The following is a 24,579-nucleotide window of genomic DNA, read 5'->3' as shown; positions in this document are numbered from 1 at the left end:
TTTCCCACCTTTTAGTGATCAGAGTTTTAACCTGGAGAGTGGAACACACTCTTTTAATTAGAAGAGAGGTGAGCTAAAAACAAGGTAATAAAGAGATGGCTGAATGCAGCACCAAACGTTCTTCCTAATGTAAATAGATGAACTTAAAGTCTTAGAAAACAGAGAACTTTGAGGAAAGAAACTGATTATCATTCATACTGTGAGTGTTTGTTAGGAAATACTGGCTGGCTCCTTGCATTTCTATGAATATTAATGATGAAGGTAGAGGCAGCCTGGTGGGAATTAGGCACTGAATTCTTATCCCACCTGGCCTCAACCAGCCCCTGACTGTGGGTTAGCCATTTTCCCTCTGGGTTTCAATTAATCCCCTGTAAATGAAGGGGTTGGACCCTTATAGACCATAATTACATATTCTATCTGGGAAGAGTTTCTAAAATATTTCCACAGAACTTCAGTTTGTGCAATTTGTTGAGTTCACTCAGCTAGCAAGTGACAAAGCCAGCCCTCAGACACAGGTGTTGCTCTGAAGCTTTTTTTGCTTTAACCCCTGACACTATGACACTGCATATTATCACTGCCATACATCAGGTGAATTTCTCTCCTTGAGAAAGGAGAAAGGCCATCTCCTAAAGACCAGATATTTGGGGAAATTCTGCTGTTCCCAGTGTTCTGTCATAAAGAGGTCTGTGAGTTAAACATCTTGCAGCCACAGAACTTTAAAAAGAGATGAGATTAGACTACACTGAAATCTTACTTAGACACAACTACACATTCCTTTTCTGTGTAGTATTTGCTACTCTTCTTTAAAATGAGGGATTTAGTTCCAAGGCAAGAAAAAAGTTTTTAATAAATTTTTATTTTTATATTCAAGATAAAGCATATACACAATATGGAAATAAATAACTAGAAATGCTTTGGAAACTTTTCCATTTCCCCCTCAAACTCAGTTATTTTTTTAAACCCATGAGTCTTTTTTTTTTTTTTACTTCATTTTAAGAAATATGGCAACTACAATACCAAGAGGAAAAAGAACCACAATTTTGTACAGAAACAAACATACAGCCACCTCTGACTATAGGGTTTAGTTGGAGTTTTAATAGTAACAGAAAAAGAGCACGAGACAAAAAGACGCTTCAACAGGTTTACTCAAACAGCTCTGCTCGAGAAGAAAAAGGCACAGATTTAAGGGCGTGACAGTGATGATTAAGAATATAGGGGCTTCCCTGGTGGCGCAGTGGTTGGGAGTCTGCCTGCCGATGCAGGGGACGCGGGTTCGTGCCCCGGTCTGGGAGGATCCCACATGCCGCAGAGCAGCTGGGCCCGTGAGCCGTGGCCGCTGGGCCTGCACGTCCGGAGCCTGTGCTGCGCGGCGGGAGAGGCCACAGCACTGAGAGGCCCACATACCGCAAAAAAAAAAAAAAAAAAAAAAAAAAAAAAAAATATATATATATATATATATATATATAGTAAACAGGGGCTCAGCCAGAAAGTGACACTTTATGAACTAAGTCTGGAAAAATGAACAAAATGAACTCTTTCCAATTCTCTGCCTTCATTAAAATGAATTTTTAAATTAAACTGTATAAACATATGATATAAAGTTGGTACTTAGGAAATATCTTTGTGTATTTCCTCTATGTACAAATCTTTGTATACAACTTCAATGTTCCTTATACATTTCCTATATACCAAAATGCGCCGGAGCCTCCCAACTGCATGCCGCAAGCCTCTGTGAAGCTCTCTGGCAGCTGGATGGCCCCAGCAGCTTACTGCCAGAATAGCTGGAAAGAGGAGGGGCCAGTTAAATGTAGTCATCTTCAACAGGCTCTCCATTGACGTCACAATAGTGGATAAAAATTGCCACTACTCGCTGAAACACGCCCTTTTTCATCTGACGCATCTCTGAAATTTCCTCTCCTATTGTTTCCATACAGATGTCTGCAGACAGCTGCCCTTTCCTTCGAGGAGCATAGATGGTGCCTTGGAAATTAGAAAGAAAAGGGGAAACAAGATTATCAGAATCATTTGGAAAGCCACTCTGATTTAGCTGGTCCATGAGATATGCCTGTATACTCTCTCATGCAGTGTAACTGATGTATGTATAGCTCATGGAATGGGTCCCCATCAGTTTGGTTATATACTATGTTTGATGCCAAAAAGAGCACACATGATTAAAGGCCCAAGGTGAAAAATGTACCAGAGAGGTAAGTCATATATATATACATGTAGTTTATGAAATCAATTTCCTCCTAAAATATTTTTTTAAACTTCCTACAAATGGATATTCAAGGGTGCTAACACTTAGAACTATATTCCAGAGTTCCTGCAAGTTCCCCCATCAAGTAACCACACCTAAATCATAAGTTCCCACATGCTACCCAACAAGAAGCAGCTCATAAGTAGCAGAATCATTAGTATAACAGGAACAGTTTTGAAACAATATAGTTGACCAAATTCTTCAATAAGGAGTAACAAGATTATAAACATTTAGGTAATAAAAAAAATCTAGGTAGGACAATCTGTATGAAGGAATCCTTTCCACCAACCTTCATATATCCCTAGTAAGTCAACTGGTTATCTATTGTATACATTTAGAGCTGTTTTTTTTTAGCAAGGGGTGAACCAAACAATAACAAAAAGCAAAAACATATATATGGGAAGTGATAAAAAGCTGCGCCGCTCCTAACTCAGACAAAATACTAAGTATCTAACACCATAGGATAACCTCAAACTAGAGAATAAAAATCAAGTCAGGACATAATTACTTTCTTCATCATCCTCAAAATCGTATCTGGCAAAGCTGTTGGGTTCTGCTGCCCGTAGTGATCTCAACCAAGGGAAGTCAGAAATCATTGAATACGGTGCTCCATCCACAACACCTAAAAGAAGACAGATCAACAGTGCTACTGGGGTGGAATTAATGATAGGGCCGAACACTGTTAGTATTTTGAAAGCAGCACCAGAGATATAAATTCCAATTCTAGCTCTGCTACTACTTAGTCATGTGATTTTGGTCATCCTTTGCTTCCATTAAGCCTCAGTTTCCCTTTATATATATGTGTACATAAATATACACACAAAATAAAGAGGCTGACACAGGTTTCCTCAAGTCACTGCAACTTTCAAACTGTATAGCAAGTTTCAATTTTCTTTCACTTTTTGTGTTTCAATACTGCTGATTATTTTAGGGATGGTAAAGACTCATACAGGGAGAGCACTATTTATCTGGTCCCCACTACCTGCAGATATTCAATATTCCCATTATTTTGACAAATTGTTAGGCCCCTACTCCAATCTTCCCTAAGACATGTCTCTCCATCTAATTAGTTAACAGCTATTTAGCTTTCCAACCATTTACAAATAAATGCTCACCTTCTAAAGTATAGATTTCTCTACCCCATGGGTACTTGGGATACTTCTTTAAGTCATCTTCACTTCGTGTGGCTTCAGGGAAGAATTCATACTTAATGAGTTCTCTGGAGGCAACAAGAAAAATTAAATAAAAATTACAAAACTGAAAATAATGTTGGGATGTAGGTTAGAAAGGAACTATCAAAATGTGTCATGCCTAGATTCTAATGAAGGTCTCAAACAAAATATTAAAATAACAAATGCATAAAAAGTCAATTTTCTGATGATGTAAAACATCACAGTTTTAAGATCTTTAATATCTCTTTTCCATGCTGTAAGGCTAAAGGAATGAAACTAAATGTACATGTACGGTCTCTGTTCTTGTGATTTTTCTATAAGTTAGAAAATAAAAAGTGACATATATATATGTACGCATTTTAGTTTTAAGTCCTCATTTCCCTTGTTTTTTTTTCACGTTACATTTCATGTTTCAGTGCCTGAAAAGCCCAGATGAAATCATTTAAAATAAAAAATAATTAGGATTGGTTGTTTCTGGGCATCCTTGCTCTGGGAACTGACTTAGAAGGTCGTCAGGGGCTGCAGATAACTTACTGGTTAATGTTTGCTATTGTGTCCATCCAGCTGCGAATGCGCACCTTGTTCCGGACATTGGGAGGGTTACTGAATTCATGGATAATACAGATGTGATAGGGGTAGGGACCACTAAATAGCTTCTGCTCCAACGTTAGTGTGTCCACCTGTGGAAAACACGAGAGAGAATTTTGGACCAAGGAAGAGAATGCCTTAGAAATCTATCTCCTAGGGCTTGAACAATCTTTCCTTGGGACCTCAGTTTTTAAATCTCTGGCTGATTTGAAAATCAAAGAGTCACATTCCACCCTGAACACAGCTTGCCATGCTAGGGATGAGGCTTAGCAAATTCAACTGTTTAGCAAGCTCAGCAATTTACATCTCACTGTTATATAAATGTGAATTAAACCAGAGAATCCGGATTCAGGTAACTGATCCCAGCAATCCGCCTCTGAATATATCCTTTACAGGTTTAAATTTTGACTGCACTATAGAACTGTGAATGTGTAGTACCATATACCCCATTCTAACTGGACTACTGTCCATTCCTAAAGACAGAACACACTTCCTTGCCCCCTTGTAACCTTTGTTCACATTGCTTTCTTCTCATGGAATGCCCTCATCCCTATTTTACTTACGAAATCCCACTTTGTCATCCTAATGACATATATGTCTACCCCTTCGTGGAAAGGCAAACTTCTCAAGAAGGATGATGTCCTGTGTATTTTTCAGCCCCAGCAAATTATAAACACTCAACAAGCAATTTGTGTGTTGAAATGATTCTTTTGAGGCCAGGTTCAAACATTGACTGCAAAGGTTCATATTTCCTTTAAACCTTCTTTTGACATCAAGCAGAGTCTTACATACAATGTTACTCTTTTTTCCCCTAGTTTTATTGAGAAAGAATTGACACACATCACTGTATACCTTTAAGGTATACAGCATGATGTTGTTGGTTTTTTTTTAACACCTTTATTGGAGTATAATTGCTTTACAGTGGTGTGTTAGTTTCTGCTGTATAACAAAGTGAATCAGCTATACATAAACATATATCCCCATTATCTCCTCCCTCTTGCGTCTCCCTCCCACCCACCCTATCCCACCCTTCTAGGTGGTCACAAAGCACTGAGCTGATCTCCCTGTGCTATGCGGCTGCTTCCCACTAGCTGTTTTACATCTGGTAGTGTATATATGTCCATGCCACTCTCTCACTTTGTCCCAGCTTACCCTTCCCCCTCCCGGTGTCCTCAAGTCCATTCTCTGTGTCTGCATCTTTATTCCTGTCCTGCCCCTAGGTTTTTCAGAACTTTTTTTTTTTTGATTCCATATATATGTGTTAGCATACAGTATTTGTTTTTCTCTTTTTGACTGACTTCACTCTGTATGACAGACTCTAGGTCTGTCTACCTCACTACAAATAACTCAATTTTGTTTCTTTTTATGGCTGAGCAATATTCCATTGTATATACGTGCCATATCTTCAGCATGATGGTTTGACTTACATATATTGTGAAACGTTTACCACAATAGGTTCACCTAACAGCCATTATCTCACAGATATTATAAAAAATTTACTATTATAATGATGATAATAGTAATAGCAATTATTATATGATTGCTTAGTACATTCCAGCAACTGTTCTAGCACTTAACATGTATTAATTTAACCATCACAGTAACGGCAGGTTTTTATTCTTCTAATTTTAGAGATGAAGAAACTAAGACATAGAAGTTAAATAATCTGCTACAGGTCAGTGAACCAGAACTGGAACCAGGAAGTCTGAAACCAGAGTCTGTGCTCTTTACCACAGGCAACTTTTAATAAGTATAAAACTTGCTGTATAACAACTCCCCTCATCATATAACTTGCTAAAAGCCCACAAAAATCTATCAGAGAAGCACTGATGAAGAAGATTGGCAAGGTAGTCTAGGCTGGTTAACAAAACTCTGTAGAATCTAAAGAATCATTACTGTGGGTTCAGCAAATTATTCATTTGCTTCAACAGTTTGTGCCCATCTGGGACTGCTTCCAACCATCAGTCATTATATGAAACTCAAAACTGCCTCTTTAAGGTTTCCACCCCTTGATCTTAATTTGATCCCTTGGGATCACACAGAACGAGTCTAATCCCCCTCTCACAGGACAGACGTCCAAACATGTGAAGCCAGTGTCACTCCATCTTCTATAATGTACTTTCTAATACCCAGTTCCTTCAGCCACTTCCTTTATAACACAGATTCTATTGTTGTTATCTTGCTTGTCTTTTCCCTGAATAGTCCCTAGCCTGCCTATGGCCTGCGTGAGGTATAGCACCTAGAAATGAAGACAGGATGGTCCAGGCAGGAGAAGAGGAAACATTTCTCTCCTTCAGCATGGCACACTTTCTGATTAATAAAAGCCAATTTCAAAAAGGTTGAACACTAGGGCCTCCCTGGTGGCGCAGTGGTTGAGAGTCCGCCTGCCGATGCAGGGGATACGGGTTCGTGCCCCGGTCTGGGAGGATCCCATATGCCGCGGAGCGGCTGGGCCCGTGAGCCATGGCCGCTGGGCCTGCGCATCCGGAGGCTGCGCTCCGCAACGGGAGGGGCCACAACAGTGAGAGGCCCGCATACCGCAAAAAAAAAAAAAAAAAAGGTTGAACACTAAAATAACAATATCACTGCAATATGTGATCACCAAAAAGAAGCAGAGCTCATTACCTGCTGCATGGGGCGTAGGTATATGATACGGTTTCTCTCAGGAGGCATCCTTAGTATCTGGTCTAGTACCTGATCCATATTCAGTTTCTTGCATTGTGCATAGTCAAATCGGTTTACAATTGGTGCATTTTCTACTTTTAAATGTTTCAGTACCCTGCACCTGGTAGCTACAAAATGAAAACAATGGTAAGCTCTACAAATAATTTATACAAAATAATAGAGCAACGTATAACCTATATGGAATCCTCTTTGGAGGACTGGCATACCTTTTATTAGCATAAAATATTGCAGGTGTAAACATCTTTAACATAGGTCAAGTGCTAGTGCAAAGGACAACTGACAGTCATCAAAATGACTTGAAAATATGATTCTGTCCTGTTCAAAAGAAGGCAGTCACCCTCATGCTAGAAGGGAGATACCTTTTCCTATCTAAGATGTTACTGGCAAGAAATTCAAGTTCCAGAGAATGAGCTGCCTAAATATAGGAATTGTTTAGGAAATACATATTGAAAAGAATGAATGACAGCAACTACTGAATTATACAATTTTATGGGTAATGGTTCCTGGGATAATTCACATACGTTATCTTACATTCACCCATAGGAATGAGCAGTGTTGATTTTAATTCTTACCTCAAGTATAAAACCAGAACCTTAAAAAAAAAAAAAAGACCCAGAAATATTTGGATACTTTGGTCTAAAGTTGTACAGTCCAATGTGGTAGCCACTAGCCACCTGTAGCTATTTAAATTTAAATTAACTGAAATGTAATAAAATTAACAATTTAGTTCCTCACACAGTAGTCACAGTTCAAATGTTCAACAGTCACAAGTAGCCAGTGGTTACCATATCGAACAGTACAGATATGGAACATTTCCATCACTGCAAGAAGTTCTGTTGAAAGTGCTGGTCTGAAACGTGATTAAATATTCTTCCCGTTTAACATACAAAATATTGAGGTTATAGAGAAAAGTAATTGTGATATAACGACTTCAGAAAAATATCCCCTTCCTTTTTTTAATCTCACATTTCAATATGATCCAGTTTTTACCATAGATTTCAACCTGGTCCAACTCAAGAGACAGATCAGATCAAAGATATTCTATCCATAAGGCCAACATGCCTGACCTTTTTAACATTTCATGAAGACATGTTCTGTAACATCCTTGATCCAAATGTCATCATCTTACTGAGCAATCTAGCCCTGTAATTTTGATGTTTGAACACTGACCAAGTCTTATGCCTTTCAGACTCATTTTCTCCTGCAACACGGCAGGAGGAAGAGGAAGCAGTGTTGGGGACAGGAAAAGAGGGAAGAGAGGACTAGATGGCGATAAAGGTTCAGTGGTTCCCTGCTGTAAAACCAGACTTGGCTAAGGTCAGTTCTAATCTCATTTAGTCATCTCATCCACCGTTAACAGACAACCCATACATCAGTGGGTGTCTAGGGACTGAGCTTCTTATCTAAGATCTTCTGTCCCACAATAAGCTGAGCTAAAAAGTTTGGTTTAAGGAGAAAAGATTGGGCCTGAGGCCATGTGATCCACCACTAATGTTAGAGAAGATATAGAGAGAATCATCAAAGTCAAGTGCAGAGGTGAAAACCAGTCAGATTCTCAGAGAGCTCAGAATAGAGACAAGAATGAGAAGTCAACCAGCAGAGTCCGAAGGTAGAGTCTCAGGCCTCAGAGAGTAGAGTGCTGACACACTGAAAGCTCTTATGCTAGTCTGGGCTCTGCTGCTGCTATGATCTCTGAGCTTTTGAAGGACGCCCGTTCCGTTTTAGGGGGACACGTCAACATGAGATAAAGTACCACCTTGTAAGGGTGAACACAGGGTTTGGGGTCCCCATGTCTGGAGTCTTCTAGAATTCAAGAGAGAGGTAGTGCTTAAATTTCAGTTTTATCTCTCCTTTTTGGGATTTTCCTAGCTTATGACAAAATGTTTGGTAAGGATTTCCTTGTTTTGTTTACTACCGGTATTGGAGAAGTGCAAAAAATAGAAAGCCCCTAAATATTTTTTTGCCATACTAATACAAATGAACATTTACTGGGCTTTTACTAGAGGTCAGACCCTCTACTGTGTTTATGTGTAGGTACATACATCCACATATACACACGTGTGTGCAGAATATATATAAACTGAACAAGGCAAGGAACAAGTCAGTTCTTCATAATTTTATATGGATAGGTATCAAAAATATAAATTTGAGTAATAATGGAAAAATAAACAGATCATGTATGAGACATATTATGTATCTAAAATTTAAAAAACTCACACAAAATAATACCCTATTATTTGTTCAAAGACAAATATGTCTATAAAAAAAGACATGAAAGATAGACTGAAAGGACATATATTAAATACCTGACTATAGATGATGGGAGCCGATGGGATTGGCAATGAGGGAGAAATGGGGCTGAAAAGAAAAGTGGGGCTTGGACTAAGGATAATGTGCCATGAATTGAGGTTATGATTGATGATATCAATCAAATCCAGTGCAGTTAAGCACTTACAGCTCAGTCACTATTCCCCCCTCCTCCCAAAACATACATAAAACATGTCCAGCATCACACAGCTAGAAAATAGCAAAGACAGGATTCAAGGTGAGGTCTACTTGACTCCAAAGCCCATATATGCTGTTAATTTAACCTCTGTCAGATCAGGTTGTAATTGTCATTTGGAGGAAACTGGAGGAGAGGCTATGTATTAAAAGATGAACCAAGTCTCTGCACTTGGTCCCTTGTAAATACGATGGAATAATTAGTTGAGAACTACAGAATGAGGACAGAATTAGAAAAATCTAATAATGATTCTTTTGAAAAAGTAATATAGTAATGTTACTGTAGTATTTATGAGACTTTAATTCTTTAAACTCAATCATGATGCTCTTGTATGACATGGGCCTAAATACATACCATGGATAAACATCATCTTGGGACAGTCTTTCAGCACTAGATCTGTGATTCCACAGTTGGTCATAGTGACTCCAACAAGATTTTTGGATTTTAATACAAGGACCTACAAGAAGAAAAATTTAAAAGATGTATCTTCCTGTACTTTCTTTCTTTCTTTTTTTTTTTTTTTAAAAGCTTAAGTGTTTTCACTGGCACAAGTGAGAAGCAACTTCTACCAGTCTCTTCTCTTTAGGGCAAAGAAACTACGTAAAGATGGGAACTTTAGTTCCTTTACATTATTCAGGAACTTGGCTGGACCAAAAGGTTAAGCAAGGATTTTCTCCTTCACCTGCACATGGTCATCCTCAATCACAGGATCACTGGTACTGGTGGACTTATCTGCTGTCCGCTTCCGCTTCATGGCATGACGTGGCTTTGTTTTGGCAACCTCTAAAAAAGGCGAGAGGAAAATCCAAATTTTAGCCTTGCTGTCTTTCCTTCAAAGAGAGCACATTCAACTGCATATGTATAAACTCCACCAAGGAAACTCTCACTTCTACTACTTGGTTCCCAAAGGAATACAGTCAGACTGCCATTTCCAATTGCCTCTTCCAAAACAAGATCACCTTCAGCTGTCTCAAACATATCAACATCAAACATAACACTGTGCTTTTCACACCTGGCCCATTCCAACAGTCTAATCAACATTCTCGTCTCTAGGCACTCAACCCATCCTAAATACTACTGGTAGATTAAACTCACCACTTTCCTGCTAAACAACTTTAAAGCATTGACTACTACTGCTTAGTGAATACATTTCAATGCCTGACATTTGGAGCTATGCTTTAGCCCCAAATGTTCTCAATTTTATTCCATACCATATCCTAGTCATCTCCCATTGCCAATGCCTCTGAAGCCATTAATTGTTTTAGCTTTTTCTGCCCAGAATACCTTTCTTGACTTCACTTTTTGAAATACTACCCATCCCTGAAAGGTCCAGCTTAAATGCCACCTATTCTAATAAGGCACTTGTATCCCCAAACATCATATATGGTTCTGTAATTCCCTGTATGTGTGTTTTATTTCTCCATTTAAACTAAAAGCTCCTTGAAGACAACATCATTGTCATTTCATCTTCGTATCAATGTCAGCCACTAGCAATGAGCTAAAATGAACATTTATTGAATGAACTGGCATTCAACATTCACTGAATGAATGAATGCATCATAGATACGATACGTCAATGTAATAACAATAACAGCAAATATTTACTGAATGCTTACTGTGTATCAGGCACTTTTCTCAGGGTTTTACTTGTATTAACTAATCCTTTTAACAGCCCTCTGAGATAGATTATTATCTTTATTTTACAAATAAGTAAAATGAGACATGGGAAGGGAGAACAGTTGGCCAATGTATTTATCAGTATGCTAGAAAACCTGCAATCATTTATCCACCAAACTCTGCCTAGTATGGTCCTAATTCATTTACTAGTACTGTTCTAAAACATTATAGTTTAATTATAAAAACAAATATTATGTTGATATTATTTAAATACAAGTTCTAAATTCATCTCAAAAACTTAACAAGCACATACATATTCCAAGACAAGACATTAAAAGTCACTGTCTTCATTTTACTGTGTAGCAGAGCATATACTGAATGAAAAAAGGTTGACCTTTACGAATTAAATCCCACCATACTGCACACTGCTACTACTACTAGATTACAGGGTTACCACTTGGTTAACTCTCTCACTTCAAACATGATTACAAAGAAAGATAGGGAAACGAGGTACAAATATTGCAAATTCCCAAAGGCTTGGAGTTAGGGACTCTAGAGATCTAGTTCAAGTGTTTGTCTGTTTTTTCTTTTTTTCAATACACCAGAACCCTTTCCTCCACCATTCGAAATCTTTGTGAAATCTTATTATGCAAAACAATTGAAAGCAGCTAATTTGGTTGAAGCCTAAAAGGGAGCCCAAGAGTTTTATCCATCAAACTTCCTCCAAGGACCCTGAACCCAAGCAAAACACTGGGTTTCTGGAAGAGAAAACTACTGATCTAGGTGACCCACTGAAGGCCACCTTCCACAGTATTCCTGAAGGAGCTTCATGAACAATCTATCTTCACTGACAAGGAATCTTCTAACAGCAGCCACCATTTCATACAACAGCCAAAATTAATACTCCTGTTACAACCAATAATAGGTCCTGGTTCCCTCTCCCAGTACCACAAAATGAAGACAAACAAAAACAGGTCTGTTTCCATTCCTTCATCACAGTGTTCAAGTAAGAATCTTCTATTAGCATTCTCCTTCTATGCTCCAACTTTCAGCCTCTCACCTTCATGGATTGCTTCCTTCCCCTACTCCTTAACTGATCAGAATATGGGGTTCAAAGTTAAATTTCCTGCTCTCCTGAGTACCCAAACTGGCAGTTTGTTTTCTAAGAAAAGTTTATAAGACTAAGTCACACTTTATATGTAGATAATCTTGAAAAACAAATGCTTCCCAATGTAAAAAGAAAACAGAGTTCATTGTGTTTGTTATTTCCTTATGTCTCCCTCTGTTTATTAGGGACAGTAAATCTTTGTTTAGGGAGATTCCTTAATGATTTCATACATCCACCAGCATCAACATACCTCATATGATGGCTCCTACCACTTATTAAGTTCACAATTATTCATTGAGCCCCATACCATGTAAGACATTGTGCTAGAAGCTGGAAATATAATGGTGAACAAGCAGACACTGTCCCTGACCTCATGGAGCTCATAGTCTACTGGAAAAATAGACATTAAAACACGGAATTACAACACACGGTGTAGTTGACATTAGCAAAGATGCTACAGAAACACAGAAAAGCAGACCAATCCAGTCATGGGGTGTCAAGGAAAGAGGTCAGTATTCATGAGAACCATATCATATTCATCTTAAGTGCTATTCTTTGACAATCCAATTAGTTATTTTTGTGATATTTATTTTATAAAGTATTATACAATGAGGGTAAAAAGAACAACTTACAGGCATTTATTCCCAAAACAGGAAATCACAAGACAAATAACTACTTCTAACACGGTTTTAACACTATGTAAGGCCGTAAATCAAAAACCAAATTAAAAACTCAAATATTTTCTTTGAAGGGATTAAAAAAAATCCATAATAATCAAGTTTGTTCCTTTATTAGTTTGGATTTACCTGCTTAAAACTTTTAAAGCAGAATGGCCAACAGATATCAAAAGCATGCTAGATTAAAAATAACAAGTTGAAAGCCACCCAAATAACTGTTCTTCTTTCCAAAAGAGACCTGGATAATTTAAAAATCAGCAGTTTGACATTTCTCCAGAAAAGTTGTTACTGAAAGTAAATGGACATTTTTATTGTTTAAAAATATTAGCAAGTAATTTACCTACCATATACACATTAGCTACATACATTAGAAGTCTTCTCAAATTGGAAAAAAAATCATTAAGACAACAGATATAATTAATCTTAAAAAGTAAAAAGCACTACATAAATGAATTTTAAAAAATTCTAGGAAATTATTTAACCTAAGAAAAGGTTCTGGTCATGAAACAAGTCAGAAGAAAATGACAAAGGGAATAGCAGAACATAAGGCAAAGAAGAAGTTAACCCCCCTCCTCCCAATATGGTTAATGTGAAGGACCCACGTTAAAAACAAAAACAAAACCCACCAAAACAGTAACAACTATAAAACTTTACCAAGACACGTAAGACAAAATAGTCTCTAAATAGGAAGACTCAATGCTGTACAAATGACACTTATCTTTTCAGTCAATCAATGTAAAGGAATTGCAAACAAAACACAAGAAGATTTGTTTCTGGAACTTGATAAAATTATTATAAAATAAAACTATAAAAATAAATGATAAGTGCATGTCTAGCCAAGGAAATTTTGCGAAAGAGTAATGAAAGAAGACAGAACGCTGGAACAGGACAGCATGCCCAGAGATAAACCACAGTATCGTCAAAGTACATGATAAAAGAGCATTTCAAAATGACATATGGATGGATGTCAATAAATAGTATTGAGACAACTTGGTGACAATTTGTAATAAAAAATAAAATTAGTTCCCACAGATTAAGATAAAGAACTAAACTAAGATAAACAAATAAATGAATAAAAGAATGAGAAGATGTGAACAATTATCTGAGCCAGGTGTAGGGAAGGCTTTCCACAGCATAAAAAACAATGAAATCACAAAAGTAAACATGTAGATCTGACTTAACAAATATGAAAAACCATGCAACAAAGGGTGTCATAATGAGGTGTTTCTGTTTAATGGATACAGACTTTAAGTGTGGGAAGATGAAAAAGTTGAGATAGATAGTGGTGATGGTCCCACAACAATGTGAATGTACCTAATGCCAATGAACTATATACTTCAAAATGGTTAAAATGGTAAATGCTATGTTACGTATAAAGAAAGAGATAAGCCATTTAAAATTCAAGCTGGGAAAAGTATTTTCATCATGGCAGAACTGATGTTTGCAAAGCATAATAAAATCTGCAAATAAAACTCATATACTTTATTTTAGTATGAGCTTAGGCAACTATGATAATTAGCACATAATTAATTAATATCTCCTATTTATCTTATGAAAGCTTGTTTTTGTTGGTTTAGCTCCACATGATTCAATCAGCTCTATTTATTGCAATAGTAGATAAAAAGGAACTCTATGTACTGGGTGCTGATTTTAAGATTTTTAAATTGAGTAAGGCTTAGAGAAAATAAAATGTATTATTATTCATTGACAGGTATTCATGACTTAATAAAGACAGGAGAGATTATTTAAAACTAAGATCAGAAATATAAACAGGATTATAATTAAAGAATGTGCTTACCCCCGCCGAACCCCATGCCTCAGCATACACCTAAATGTTATTAATGAAATTATATACATATATGTGTCTTGAGGATATCTTCACCAAAACATTTCTCAGCTAAACTACTTACTTACCTGCTTTTCTCCTGGCAAGCCTAACTGGCAGCAAAACTAGCCTTTGGGAAAAATTACTCAATGCTACAGAGGCAGGTAGAGGGGGGGCACCCGCACGCTGGGCTCCCCCAGGCCCAGCGACTTCCAGTCCTTACCTTTCAGCTAAGGTTTTAAAACTGCACTAGGAGTTAAGCCTCTGCAGTGTGGGACGGGAGCAGAGTTTACATACTGGGAGTGAGACGTGGGACTGGCACTGTATTTAAGGTCAGTACACACACACAGTCGCACTCTTCTCAGCTTAACTCTCTGCGCCTCTCCTGGCTGGTATTTTACAAGCTGTTTTACATGCCACCCCCGCTTCCCACCCCCACCCCGTCGCTGAAAGTGAGCTCAAAATCTGTATGAGCGCGGAACCCCAACGTAGAAATCCATTTGCCCAACTGGCTTTATGTAAGAAAACTTATGGAAGGAGCAAATGCCCTTCTCAAGTCCTAACCTGCAGTAGCTAATCCTGGCAGCGTTGTCATACCTGACTCAGATACCAGCGGTACATGGGAGAGTCTGCTCCTGGCCCTTGTTAGGGGCCTCCGAGGGTAGTCTTCATTAGACTGCACGTCACAGCTCTCAGGCTGGGAGCTCCCCCTCCTGTCCTCACCTGTAGCCCCAGAGCCACTCCCATTAGTCCTCTCATCATGTGCTGGGCCTGAAGACCCCCCTGGTGGCAGAGTCCTAAAGGAAAAGGCGGATCTCGTACCATCCGGGCCATTCACAACACAGGCTCGGCTGGTTGAAGGACGTTCCTCATCAGAACACCTGCTAGTTCTCCTTTGGGATTCCTGGGGCCTGTGACAGCAGCATCTGGGGCAGACAGAACTCTCTGCATCTCCCTCCTCCATGGCCTCAGAGTCCTCTGACCCACCGGGGGAGCAGACACACTGCCTGGACACATCCACTTCTGTAGGGCTAGGCTCGGAAGAGCCGCTGCTGTTCACCGTCCTTACAAAGTCGGGGCTTTGAGAAGCAGTGCTGTGCGAGCTGGAGTTCCCCACTGTGCTGGCGGTGGTGCTGCTGCAGCTGGGATAAACATCCTTGTTTTTTTTCTTTTCAGGAATATCCCTAGCTGCTTTCATATCGGCTTTGATCTGCTCACTGGTGACCTGACAGCCTTTCTCACAGCTGCTTTCCTCGAGGGGAAACTGCTTCGACTGGCCCATCTGATGGGAGTTGTACCTCTTTCGAAGTGGAGTCTTGCCTTTTCCACTTACTGCTTACAGAAAAAGAAGAATGGCCCGAGGAAAAGAAAAGATTTCAGTACAAATTCTGGACAAAAGGCAAGAGTAAATCTGGAACAGGAAACAATGTACACTAATTTTCCTAAAGTATAAATGGTGACCACATCACTCAACTGGTCAAAAGTTCTCTATGGCTCCCTAGTGCCTACCTGGTTCACACTCCTTAGCTCAGCCTTCAAGGCTGACTGTGACCTACCTGAAAACTAACTTTCCATTCTTGTCTTCTCTATAAACATTCTACACCCCAGTCCAAACTTTTCTTTGAATATACCCCTGCCTTATTACCTTGGAGCCTTTACTCTCATCAATCCTTCTGCTTTGGACCTCTGTCCAATCTCTTCTGCACCCCACCCCAAAGCAAGTGCAGTATATGCCCTGTAATATTGTTATCTATGTTTCTGACCTGACTCTTCAGCCAGACTACAGAGAGAGAGAGAGAAAGAGAGACAGTGAGAGAGGGGGACACAGAGAGAGAGAGAAAGAAAGAGAGAGATATCAAGACTTATTCATCTCACCCCTCACAGCACCTAACACAGTACCTGGGGCACAGTAAGCCTCAATGAATATACAAAGGAATACTTAAATAACGTTTTGTCTGGCTGACAGAAGATCTGGTTTCTAAATTCAGAAACTAAACTTTCTAGGAAACATCAGGTTAGTCAGCTGGTCACATTACTTTTCCTAAATTTCAGTGTCCATTAAAGCTCTTTCAATCACAGTGTAAAGATATCTGAGTTTCTTAAAGGAATAAAATGAGAATTGAGTAATCAGTCAGTGGTTAGTAAGTTATTCCAAGTCTAAAGAACTGAGCTTACCATACACTGAAGTGTGTATACATTTCAGGTTCAGTGTTACATGTATACAAATGTATACTAAACATTCAGATACATTAATGAGTAGGGTACCCAGGGAAAAATAAGTAGACAATTTTAAAAAACCTCATCCTTTGCAGAAAGTGGTAAGCATATGGTTCTGGGAAACAGAAGGGAAGACAAGGAAAGAAGTATAAACCTAAAAGTTAAGAGAATTACAGTTTCTTGGTGAGGCAAATGGCAGAAGGTTGTTGACTGGATTTAAAGGGAGACAAGGGATTGTAAGAACATACTTTAGGACTTCCTCAAGCACCAAACTAGCCACCAACATTCACTAAACACAACTGGACAGTTTACCAACTGGGGAATGGTTGTTTTTCACTGCTCTGCATGACTCAGTTGTCATCTTTTATGTGACGCACAGGCCCCTTGCTGCTCCCTGATACTCTGATGCCACAACTTCCTAAAGCCTCCACTGTGGGACTGACAATCCTCACATCTTCTCTTCCCTGAGCCCCAATTCCACAATATTCTTATTGTGCTGCACCTGCCCTTGATATAACACCACCCAGATTTTCCTCTCTTGCTTGGGCTGCTGCTTTTCTTGCCTCCTGTCACATTTTGTAAGGATATGTTAACTGCACCACAGGGACACCATTATATAAAGGCCAGTGTGTCTGTTCTCATGGTGACTCTCACTAACAGGTCAGAGTAAGACACAGTCTCTCACCTGATAATTCCCTGGACTGTACAGACTCTCCGGTTTTTTCTTCACGCTCAGAGAAACGCCGGGCACCATTCTTAGGAATCCAGACTTCTTGGAGTTCTAGACTGTCTTCCTCATCGTCACTCTCTGAGTCATGCACAGTAATTGGGGTTGGTTTTACTACACGCTGAAGACCGCTGGGTCCTAAAAGAAAGAGCACAGGCATAACAGTCACTTTTTGCCCAACGGAGGGTCTCACTCAAAGTACTGTTTCCAGGGATCTGGGCTCACGGAGATGCTTTGGCTCTATGCAGCCTACCTGATCACTCATTTTAATGAGCATATACTTGAATGAGACACTGTGAAAACACTTTAATTCTAAAGTAAACATGAAGTGTGATTAATATACCACCCAACATTATATATCTCTAAAGGAAAATTAAAGTAGAAGAGCATATGGCATCTCCCTTCAGGATCTTCACTGTGTGAAAGAGTCACATAATCATCCTAAAAATCATCAAAACAAGAGTCATCATAATCATTTTAAAAATAGGCTGGGGATTTTCCTCATTTTGCAAATGTATGAATGAACGCAAAGCAAATGAAGATGAGCCCCTGACACCTATGGGACTAGCTGAGAACTCTGCACTCTTCAGTTAAGTATAGGTCTAATGCACTGGACGTCACAGACATGTTCCTGATAGGCGAGGTGCATGTGACAGTTTGCTTATTTGATCCTGTTTATGTCAAAAATGTTTTATCTACTTGGCATTACACATTGTAAACCTTCAGCTCTTACAACCCACTTTTCTCTGACAAGTGACTGATATCTGCTTCATCAATAAAATGTAAGCTCCAAGGAACCTTCCCTGTCTTTTTCCTGTCACACTGTACAATGCCTGGCACAGAGTAGGCACTCAATAAAATATTTGTTGAATAAGTGACTGCATCTGTAAGACACTTAAAACAAGAGTAGTTAAAGAATATGTTCAATTCAAAGACAAGGTAGCATTTGAACAGACCAGGAGTGAGAAAACTTGAGTTCTCATCTCAATTCTGTCCTTTGATCAATAGCCGAGAGGTCTTGAGTAAATCATTCAAACTTTTGAAAGAATATTAGTTTCCCCATCTGTAAAGATGAAAGATTATATTAGGTAATCTTTATGTACTCTATGACTCTTAGCCTGCCGTAAGTGACCCAATGGCAAACTGAGACTAGATCTTGGTCTGTCTATTAAATCAAATCAACCTCTCCACTGCTCCTTCTCCCCACCAAAATGAAGGGAGAGGAGAAGCAGAATATTTAATCAGGGTGTTTATTTTCCTAGCTGTAATTTGAGTGCTTGCTTACTCTACACACACACACACACACACACACACACACACACACGCACACGCACACATGCTCGTGTGTACACCAATATAGAAAGAGGAGTTGCTGCCACAGTTACAAAAAAATCAAAACCAAGCTTTAATAAGATATGTATACACGTGCACAGCAAGAAGAACATCAAAATGTAATACAGGCCTTGTCAAAAATAAGCAGCATGTAACACATCATTAGCTGTAATGTTGAAAAAAATAATCATTCTCAGTGTTTTACTTTCTTCATTAGAGTCAGGCCTAGTTTTCAGAACCATGAACGTGGGAAGTCACACACTTACCTGCTTGTTCCTCGTCGACGTCCACAGGAATAACTGCCTGACTGTGAGCTGGAGCCTCATGCTCACTCTCAGCCGTCACCTCTCCATCTTCTGGAACCATGTCTTCCATCTCGTTCAGTGCTTAAACAAAAACAATCACAGTCAAAGTAAAACCAGGGGATGTCTAAAACAACCACAATGGCAGGCAAAACTGTGGCACCCTTGAGAAATGAACAGCCTCATGATCATTAGGCCCATTCAGAAAGAATATCATGTAATTGTGCTTCATTATATCGATATTAGTAAGGAGTGTCCAATTCTACAGGAGGGGAGATCACAGATGGGAAAGGATCACTTGGTGGAGAAAGTCCATCATTTTAAGGTGAAAGCAGGGAGAAAAGCACAGCTGAAAGAAGAAAGCACCTGTTCATTCCTGAAGATGTTACCAGGGATGGCTGTATGAGGCAACTGTTTGTCTCCCTCTAAGCTATTTGCCTGATGGCAGTGAGAGCCAGCTACTGGAAGACCTTACGATCATCTTGTAAGCAATTAGTCTTGTAGTATCTGCCAGTTGAATCAGGATGCATTCATTGAGCAGGCAAGCTCAAATTGTGTATTTCTTTTCCTGCTCTCTAGAGATTGCATCATTTTTGGCTAATGTGTGGCAAGGATTATTAAACACAGTAAGTACATATTTAACAATTTAATATCACTCAAATGTTTTATTTGCATCTAAGTCTTCACTAGGGTTATTAGTGCCTATCAGTGAATGGGAACGTTTATATTTTTCCAGATGATAAGCACAGTGAACAATATCAGACTGATAAGCTTCAATCACTTTACTACATCTTCTTAAGATACAACGGTCACTTTTCTATGAGGATCCTAAATAAAATAATTCCTGGCTTTGCCAGCTTTTTCCAAGATTAAATCCAAATCCCTCAAGTCAGTATTCAACCCAGTACCCTCTTACTACCTACACCTAAGCTTGGGTACCTGGTCCCAGTTTCAGTCAGGACAATACCAATACTGTCCTTTACATTTATAGCCCGGCAGGACCCAGAGGGTGGCAGACTGTGTTTACCCTGTGCACCACTCAATGCCTACGGGTGCTCAACACTACTGCTGTGAAATCAACCAACCATCTGAATGAAATGAATAAACCAACACAGAAGAAAACAAGATCCTGTTCCTGAAAGAACTAAAGAATCTACTGAATTTGTAAGTAGACAGGACAAATTCATACAGTCAACAAAGAAACAAGATAAAAATATGAGTAAGCCAGAAAGATACCACTCAGATAAATGCCATTGGAATATACAGAAGAGAAGTCTGAGATTTCAGGGGGACAGTGGGGTTTGCTTTGGTCTTAAATATACACAACAGTACATTCCCCCTCATGTTTAGCCTCCCATTCCAAATTTTTGCCCAGCCCTAACCCTCAATAACTACACTTTATTTAGGGCCAAAAAGAGAACTCACCTTGTTCAGAAACATTACATGATAAAAGCCAATCAATTCACTTCTTTCATTCAACAGTGATTATGAACAGCGGCTGGTAATTAATGTGTACATACTCTATGTCTGGCTCTATGCTAAATGCTCTTATATACATTACCATATTTATTTCTTATGGCAATCTTACTAGGGTATTACTGCTAGCCTCATTTTCGCAGTTGAGGAAACTGAGGCTTAGAAAGGTTAGTAATTTGTTGGGATTTGAAATGAGGTCTGTTTCCAGAGCCTGCTACAATACAGGGACAATGAATAGATGGGAAATTTATAGTCCCTGCTCTCAGAGAATACACACTTTCGAGCAGAAATGTCAGACACACAGAATAAGGTCAGAATATACTCATTAAGTGCTAGAACAGTCCAAGTAAGGGGAACATGGACAAAAAAGCAGCAGTTAATTCTCCTGTTCGACAGGGAAGGTTTCACTGAGATGGGGTGACATTTCATATATACTAGGAAGCACGTTACATTTTCCAGAAGAGTAAGTAGGCCAGTGATAAAAAGAACAAGAGTTTGTGTTGAGATGAGGGTATGAAAGAGAAAAGAAAGCTGAAAAGGTAGTAGTCTGGGTCCCAGATTGTGAAAAGCTTAGAATTGCTTCTTATAGGCAGAGGGAACCACTGGAACAGAAGTACATTCTTATATCTACATGATAAGGTTTTCCAAAGCTGTTGAGCAATTGCTTTTTAGGTTGCCACAATAACCTGTGGAAATATTTAATATAATATGTCAAGGTTATTTTAAACTTAACTTCTTTAATTGTATTCATTCATCTGAATATTTATTTAGCACCTACTACAATGTCTTACTGTTCCTAGGTGCTAAGAAACAGTGGTAATATTCAATATCTCTATTTTCATGGAGCTTATTCCAGTTGAGGAAGGAAAAAAATTTTTTAATCAACAATAATGAAAACTTCAGAAAATAATATCTTATGTAACAAAATTAAAAGAGGATGATATAACAGAATGAATTGGTGACAGTGGTAAGGTGATCAAAAGGTACAAATTTATAGTTACAAAATAAATATAAGTCATGGGAATATAATGTACAGCATGGTGACTATAGTTATTAATACCATATTGCATATCTGAAAGTTGCTAAGAGCAGATCTTAAAATTTCTAATCACAAGAAAAAAACTTTGTAACTATGTATGGTGATGGATGTTTACTAGACATCCTTACTGTGATCATTTTGCAATATATACAAACACTGTCAACTATACCTCAATTGGAAAAAAAAAAAGATTAAGGTGGTAAGGAAAGACAGCTTTGAGATGAACATTTAAGCTAAGACCTGAATATCAAGAAGAAGCCAGCCATGCAAAGATGGAGGGAGGGACATTCTAGGAAGAGGAAGCAGTTGGTGACAGCTTGGCATATTCATGCATGGTGTGTGAGGTGGGAAGCAGCACAAGGTGAGGACAAGCCAGATCATGTAGCACTTTATGGCCCAAATCAAGAAACTGGATTTTTTTCTAAGGCAATGTGAAGCTACTGGAAAGTTTTAAGAAAGGGAGTAACACTGTCTGGTACATGTTTTTTAAAAACTGCCCTGGCTGCTCTAAGAACTAATTTTACTTTGAAAGCTGTTAAAACATTTAGGTAAAAAAAGGTCTGGTACAATGAGGAAGGAGAACGTAGATGGATTGGGGAGATGTTTTAGAGACAGTCAACAAGACTTGCTAAAGGACTCGATGTTGGGGAGTGCAGGTAGGTGCAAAGAAAGGATAATGTCTCTGGTAATTAAATGAGATGATGCTACCCTTGGGCTAGGGAAAATGCAAGTGATTCTTGGTTTTGATTTTTTTTTTCTTTGTTTCAAAATATTTTATCATTGGGCAATACATCTTTTTCAGAACAATTTTAACTTACAGAAACGATGTAAGCTATCTTTTAATCAAGTATCAATGTTTACCAAATATTCCATTCAGGAGAAATGTTGTTTCAGTTGTAAAAATATCCTGTTACCAAATATAATCATAAACCTTAATGGATCTGAGCTATTTTTACAAATATATTAACTGGTGTCTTTTATATAAAACCTGATTCTAAATTTGTAGCCTTCATTAACCATTATAAAATAAAGAAGTCACTGACGTTTAACAAAATAATTTGCATGCAACAATTTCTAGTATCAGGAGTAACTATTTAGCGGTTGACAAGTATTTGCCCCCAAATAGAAAACAAAATGAATCTACTGGGATTTTTTTTTCACATTGTAGCCTGTCCTCAGACTTCAAAAACAAGGATTTTTCAAAAGTCAGTGGTTTTCAACATATGATTCCCAAACAGCAGCATCAGCATCACCTTGGAACCTGTTACAAATGCAAGTTACCTGGCCCCACACATACCTACTCAGAGCCTCGGAGGTGAAAGCCAGGAACCTGGTCTAACAAGTCCTCCAGGTGATTCTGATGCACTCAAATTTGAGAAGCATTGCCCAAAGTAAGTGCTGCAGAGCAATTTCACTTAGTGGTTACTCTGTGGAGGTAGTGGTGAGAGAATGGAGTGGCACCCCACTATTAAAAGCAGTATGTGGGGGCTTCCCTGGTGGCGCAGTGGTTGAGAGTCCACCTGCCGATGCAGGGGACACGGGTTCGTGCCCCAGTCCGGGAAGATCCCACATGCCGCGGAGCGGCTGGGCCCGTGAGCCATGGCCGCTGAGCCTGCGCGTCTGGAGTCTGTGCTCCGCAACGGGAGAGGCCACAACAGTGAGAGGCCCGCGTACCGCAAAAAAAAACCCAAAAAAACAACAAAAAAAGCAGTATGTGGGATTTGTTTTAAATCCAGATAGAAAATTAGTTAAATGATGTATAGGCCAAACTATGCTTTGTCGTTATAATTACTTCAAAAGTAATTATATTAAAATAATGTGGCAAAATGCTTTAGCAATTACAGAAGCATGATTTTGACACATGGTAATGTTATGTTAGGCAATGTGAATTGTCAGAATATATGAACACCTCTTCCTGTTTTACAGTGCTGCAAAATGAAGGTAATAGACTTGTATTTTCAGTTAACGTATAACTAGCTCACAATAAAGCATTCTAAATCTTAACACTTTTGGAAGTGCAAATCTAAGAAAGATAATATCCTTAACCAAATTATAGAATTTTGGTAAATTAATACAGTTCTCTGTAAAATAATAAAAGTATATTTTTGTTGGAGTCATCTATTACCTTAATGATAATGTTCACTATAAAACACCATATTTTATTTCAGTGGTTTATAAAGCAAAGACACAACTTATACAAATTAAATGGCTTTTAAAATTATACAGTGCCCTTCTTTGACAGGCAATTACTTCATGCAAGCTGATTAAGTTAAATACAACAGAGTAAAAGAGTGAGTGAATCCGCTTCATGCCAGCGTTGGTCCAAAAGCTCATGCATGGAAAGTTTTAAAATTCTACATTAAGGAAAGTCAACATGTGAGTACCAATTTCAAACTAAAGTAATATTTAAAATATTGTTATGCTTGTACTTAAAGAGTGGAAGCATCAATGTTAGTCATTTCAACTAACGTTATTTCCCAATGATCCCTTTTATTTTTAATCCCTGTACCACTCTTTATGTTTTTTTCTGTTAGTTGTTTCTCTTTCTTTTATTTGAATTCTTTTCACCACTCCTGGTTTTGATCAACGGTCACATGGCCTTTCTCCAGGTCCCTTTTTTTTTTGGGCCGTGCCATGTGGCTTACGGGTCCCGTGGTCAATCCAGGCCACAGCAATGAATGCACCAAGTCCTAACCACTGGACTGCCAGGGAATTCCCCTGGTCCTTATTTTTTATTTAAAAGGATCAACCTGACATGTATGTAATAATAAATGCACAAAAACATATTGCCAAGTTGGAAAGACCCATGGAACCTAATGTTTTATGCCAATCTTCATTTCTCTAAAATTCTGCCACCATCTTTGGTATTCTTAGGCTTCCTCTTGTTGAAGCTGTTGAATTCCTCAATCTTGGCATTTATGTCACTAATTCCTTTGCTTCTCAGCATTTGAAGATAACATATTTGACAAATACTGTACCTCAAGTATTTGGTTTGTAGTCATGTCTCTCATCTACTGAACCTTAGTTTCAAATGTTAGTAGATTTAAGTTTCCA

The 24,579-nt window shown here is 38.6% G+C and overlaps 1 protein-coding gene across 9 annotated transcripts in view; it reads right to left on the bottom strand.

Annotated features, from left to right (window-relative positions):
* Positions 1–880: 880 nt before the first annotated feature.
* The window catches only part of FBXO38 (F-box protein 38), a 55,119-nt gene continuing 31,420 nt past the window's right edge, over positions 881–24,579 (bottom strand). For 2 of the 9 annotated variants that reach the window (XM_060093595.1, XM_060093594.1), the window contains exons 13-22: positions 18,975–19,094; positions 17,335–17,514; positions 14,997–15,767; positions 9,888–9,988; positions 9,560–9,662; positions 6,643–6,809; positions 3,964–4,109; positions 3,373–3,476; positions 2,766–2,879; positions 881–1,980 (exon numbers count right to left, since the gene is read on the bottom strand). In XM_060093595.1, the coding sequence (XP_059949578.1) occupies positions 1,802–1,980; positions 2,766–2,879; positions 3,373–3,476; positions 3,964–4,109; positions 6,643–6,809; positions 9,560–9,662; positions 9,888–9,988; positions 14,997–15,767; positions 17,335–17,514; positions 18,975–19,094 (1,985 nt within the window). In that variant the 3' untranslated portion in view covers positions 881–1,801. The remainder of the gene's footprint in view (positions 1,981–2,765; positions 2,880–3,372; positions 3,477–3,963; positions 4,110–6,642; positions 6,810–9,559; positions 9,663–9,887; positions 9,989–14,996; positions 15,768–17,334; positions 17,515–18,974; positions 19,095–24,579) is intronic. The other 7 variants (XM_060093598.1, XM_060093600.1, XM_060093597.1 and 4 more) reach the window with 7 other exon arrangements.

The sequence above is a fragment of the Mesoplodon densirostris genome, chromosome 3 (genome assembly GCF_025265405.1).
Source record: "Mesoplodon densirostris isolate mMesDen1 chromosome 3, mMesDen1 primary haplotype, whole genome shotgun sequence".
Taxonomy (NCBI): Eukaryota; Metazoa; Chordata; class Mammalia; order Artiodactyla; family Ziphiidae; genus Mesoplodon; species Mesoplodon densirostris.
This window is presented reverse-complemented; position numbering and strand designations above follow the sequence as displayed.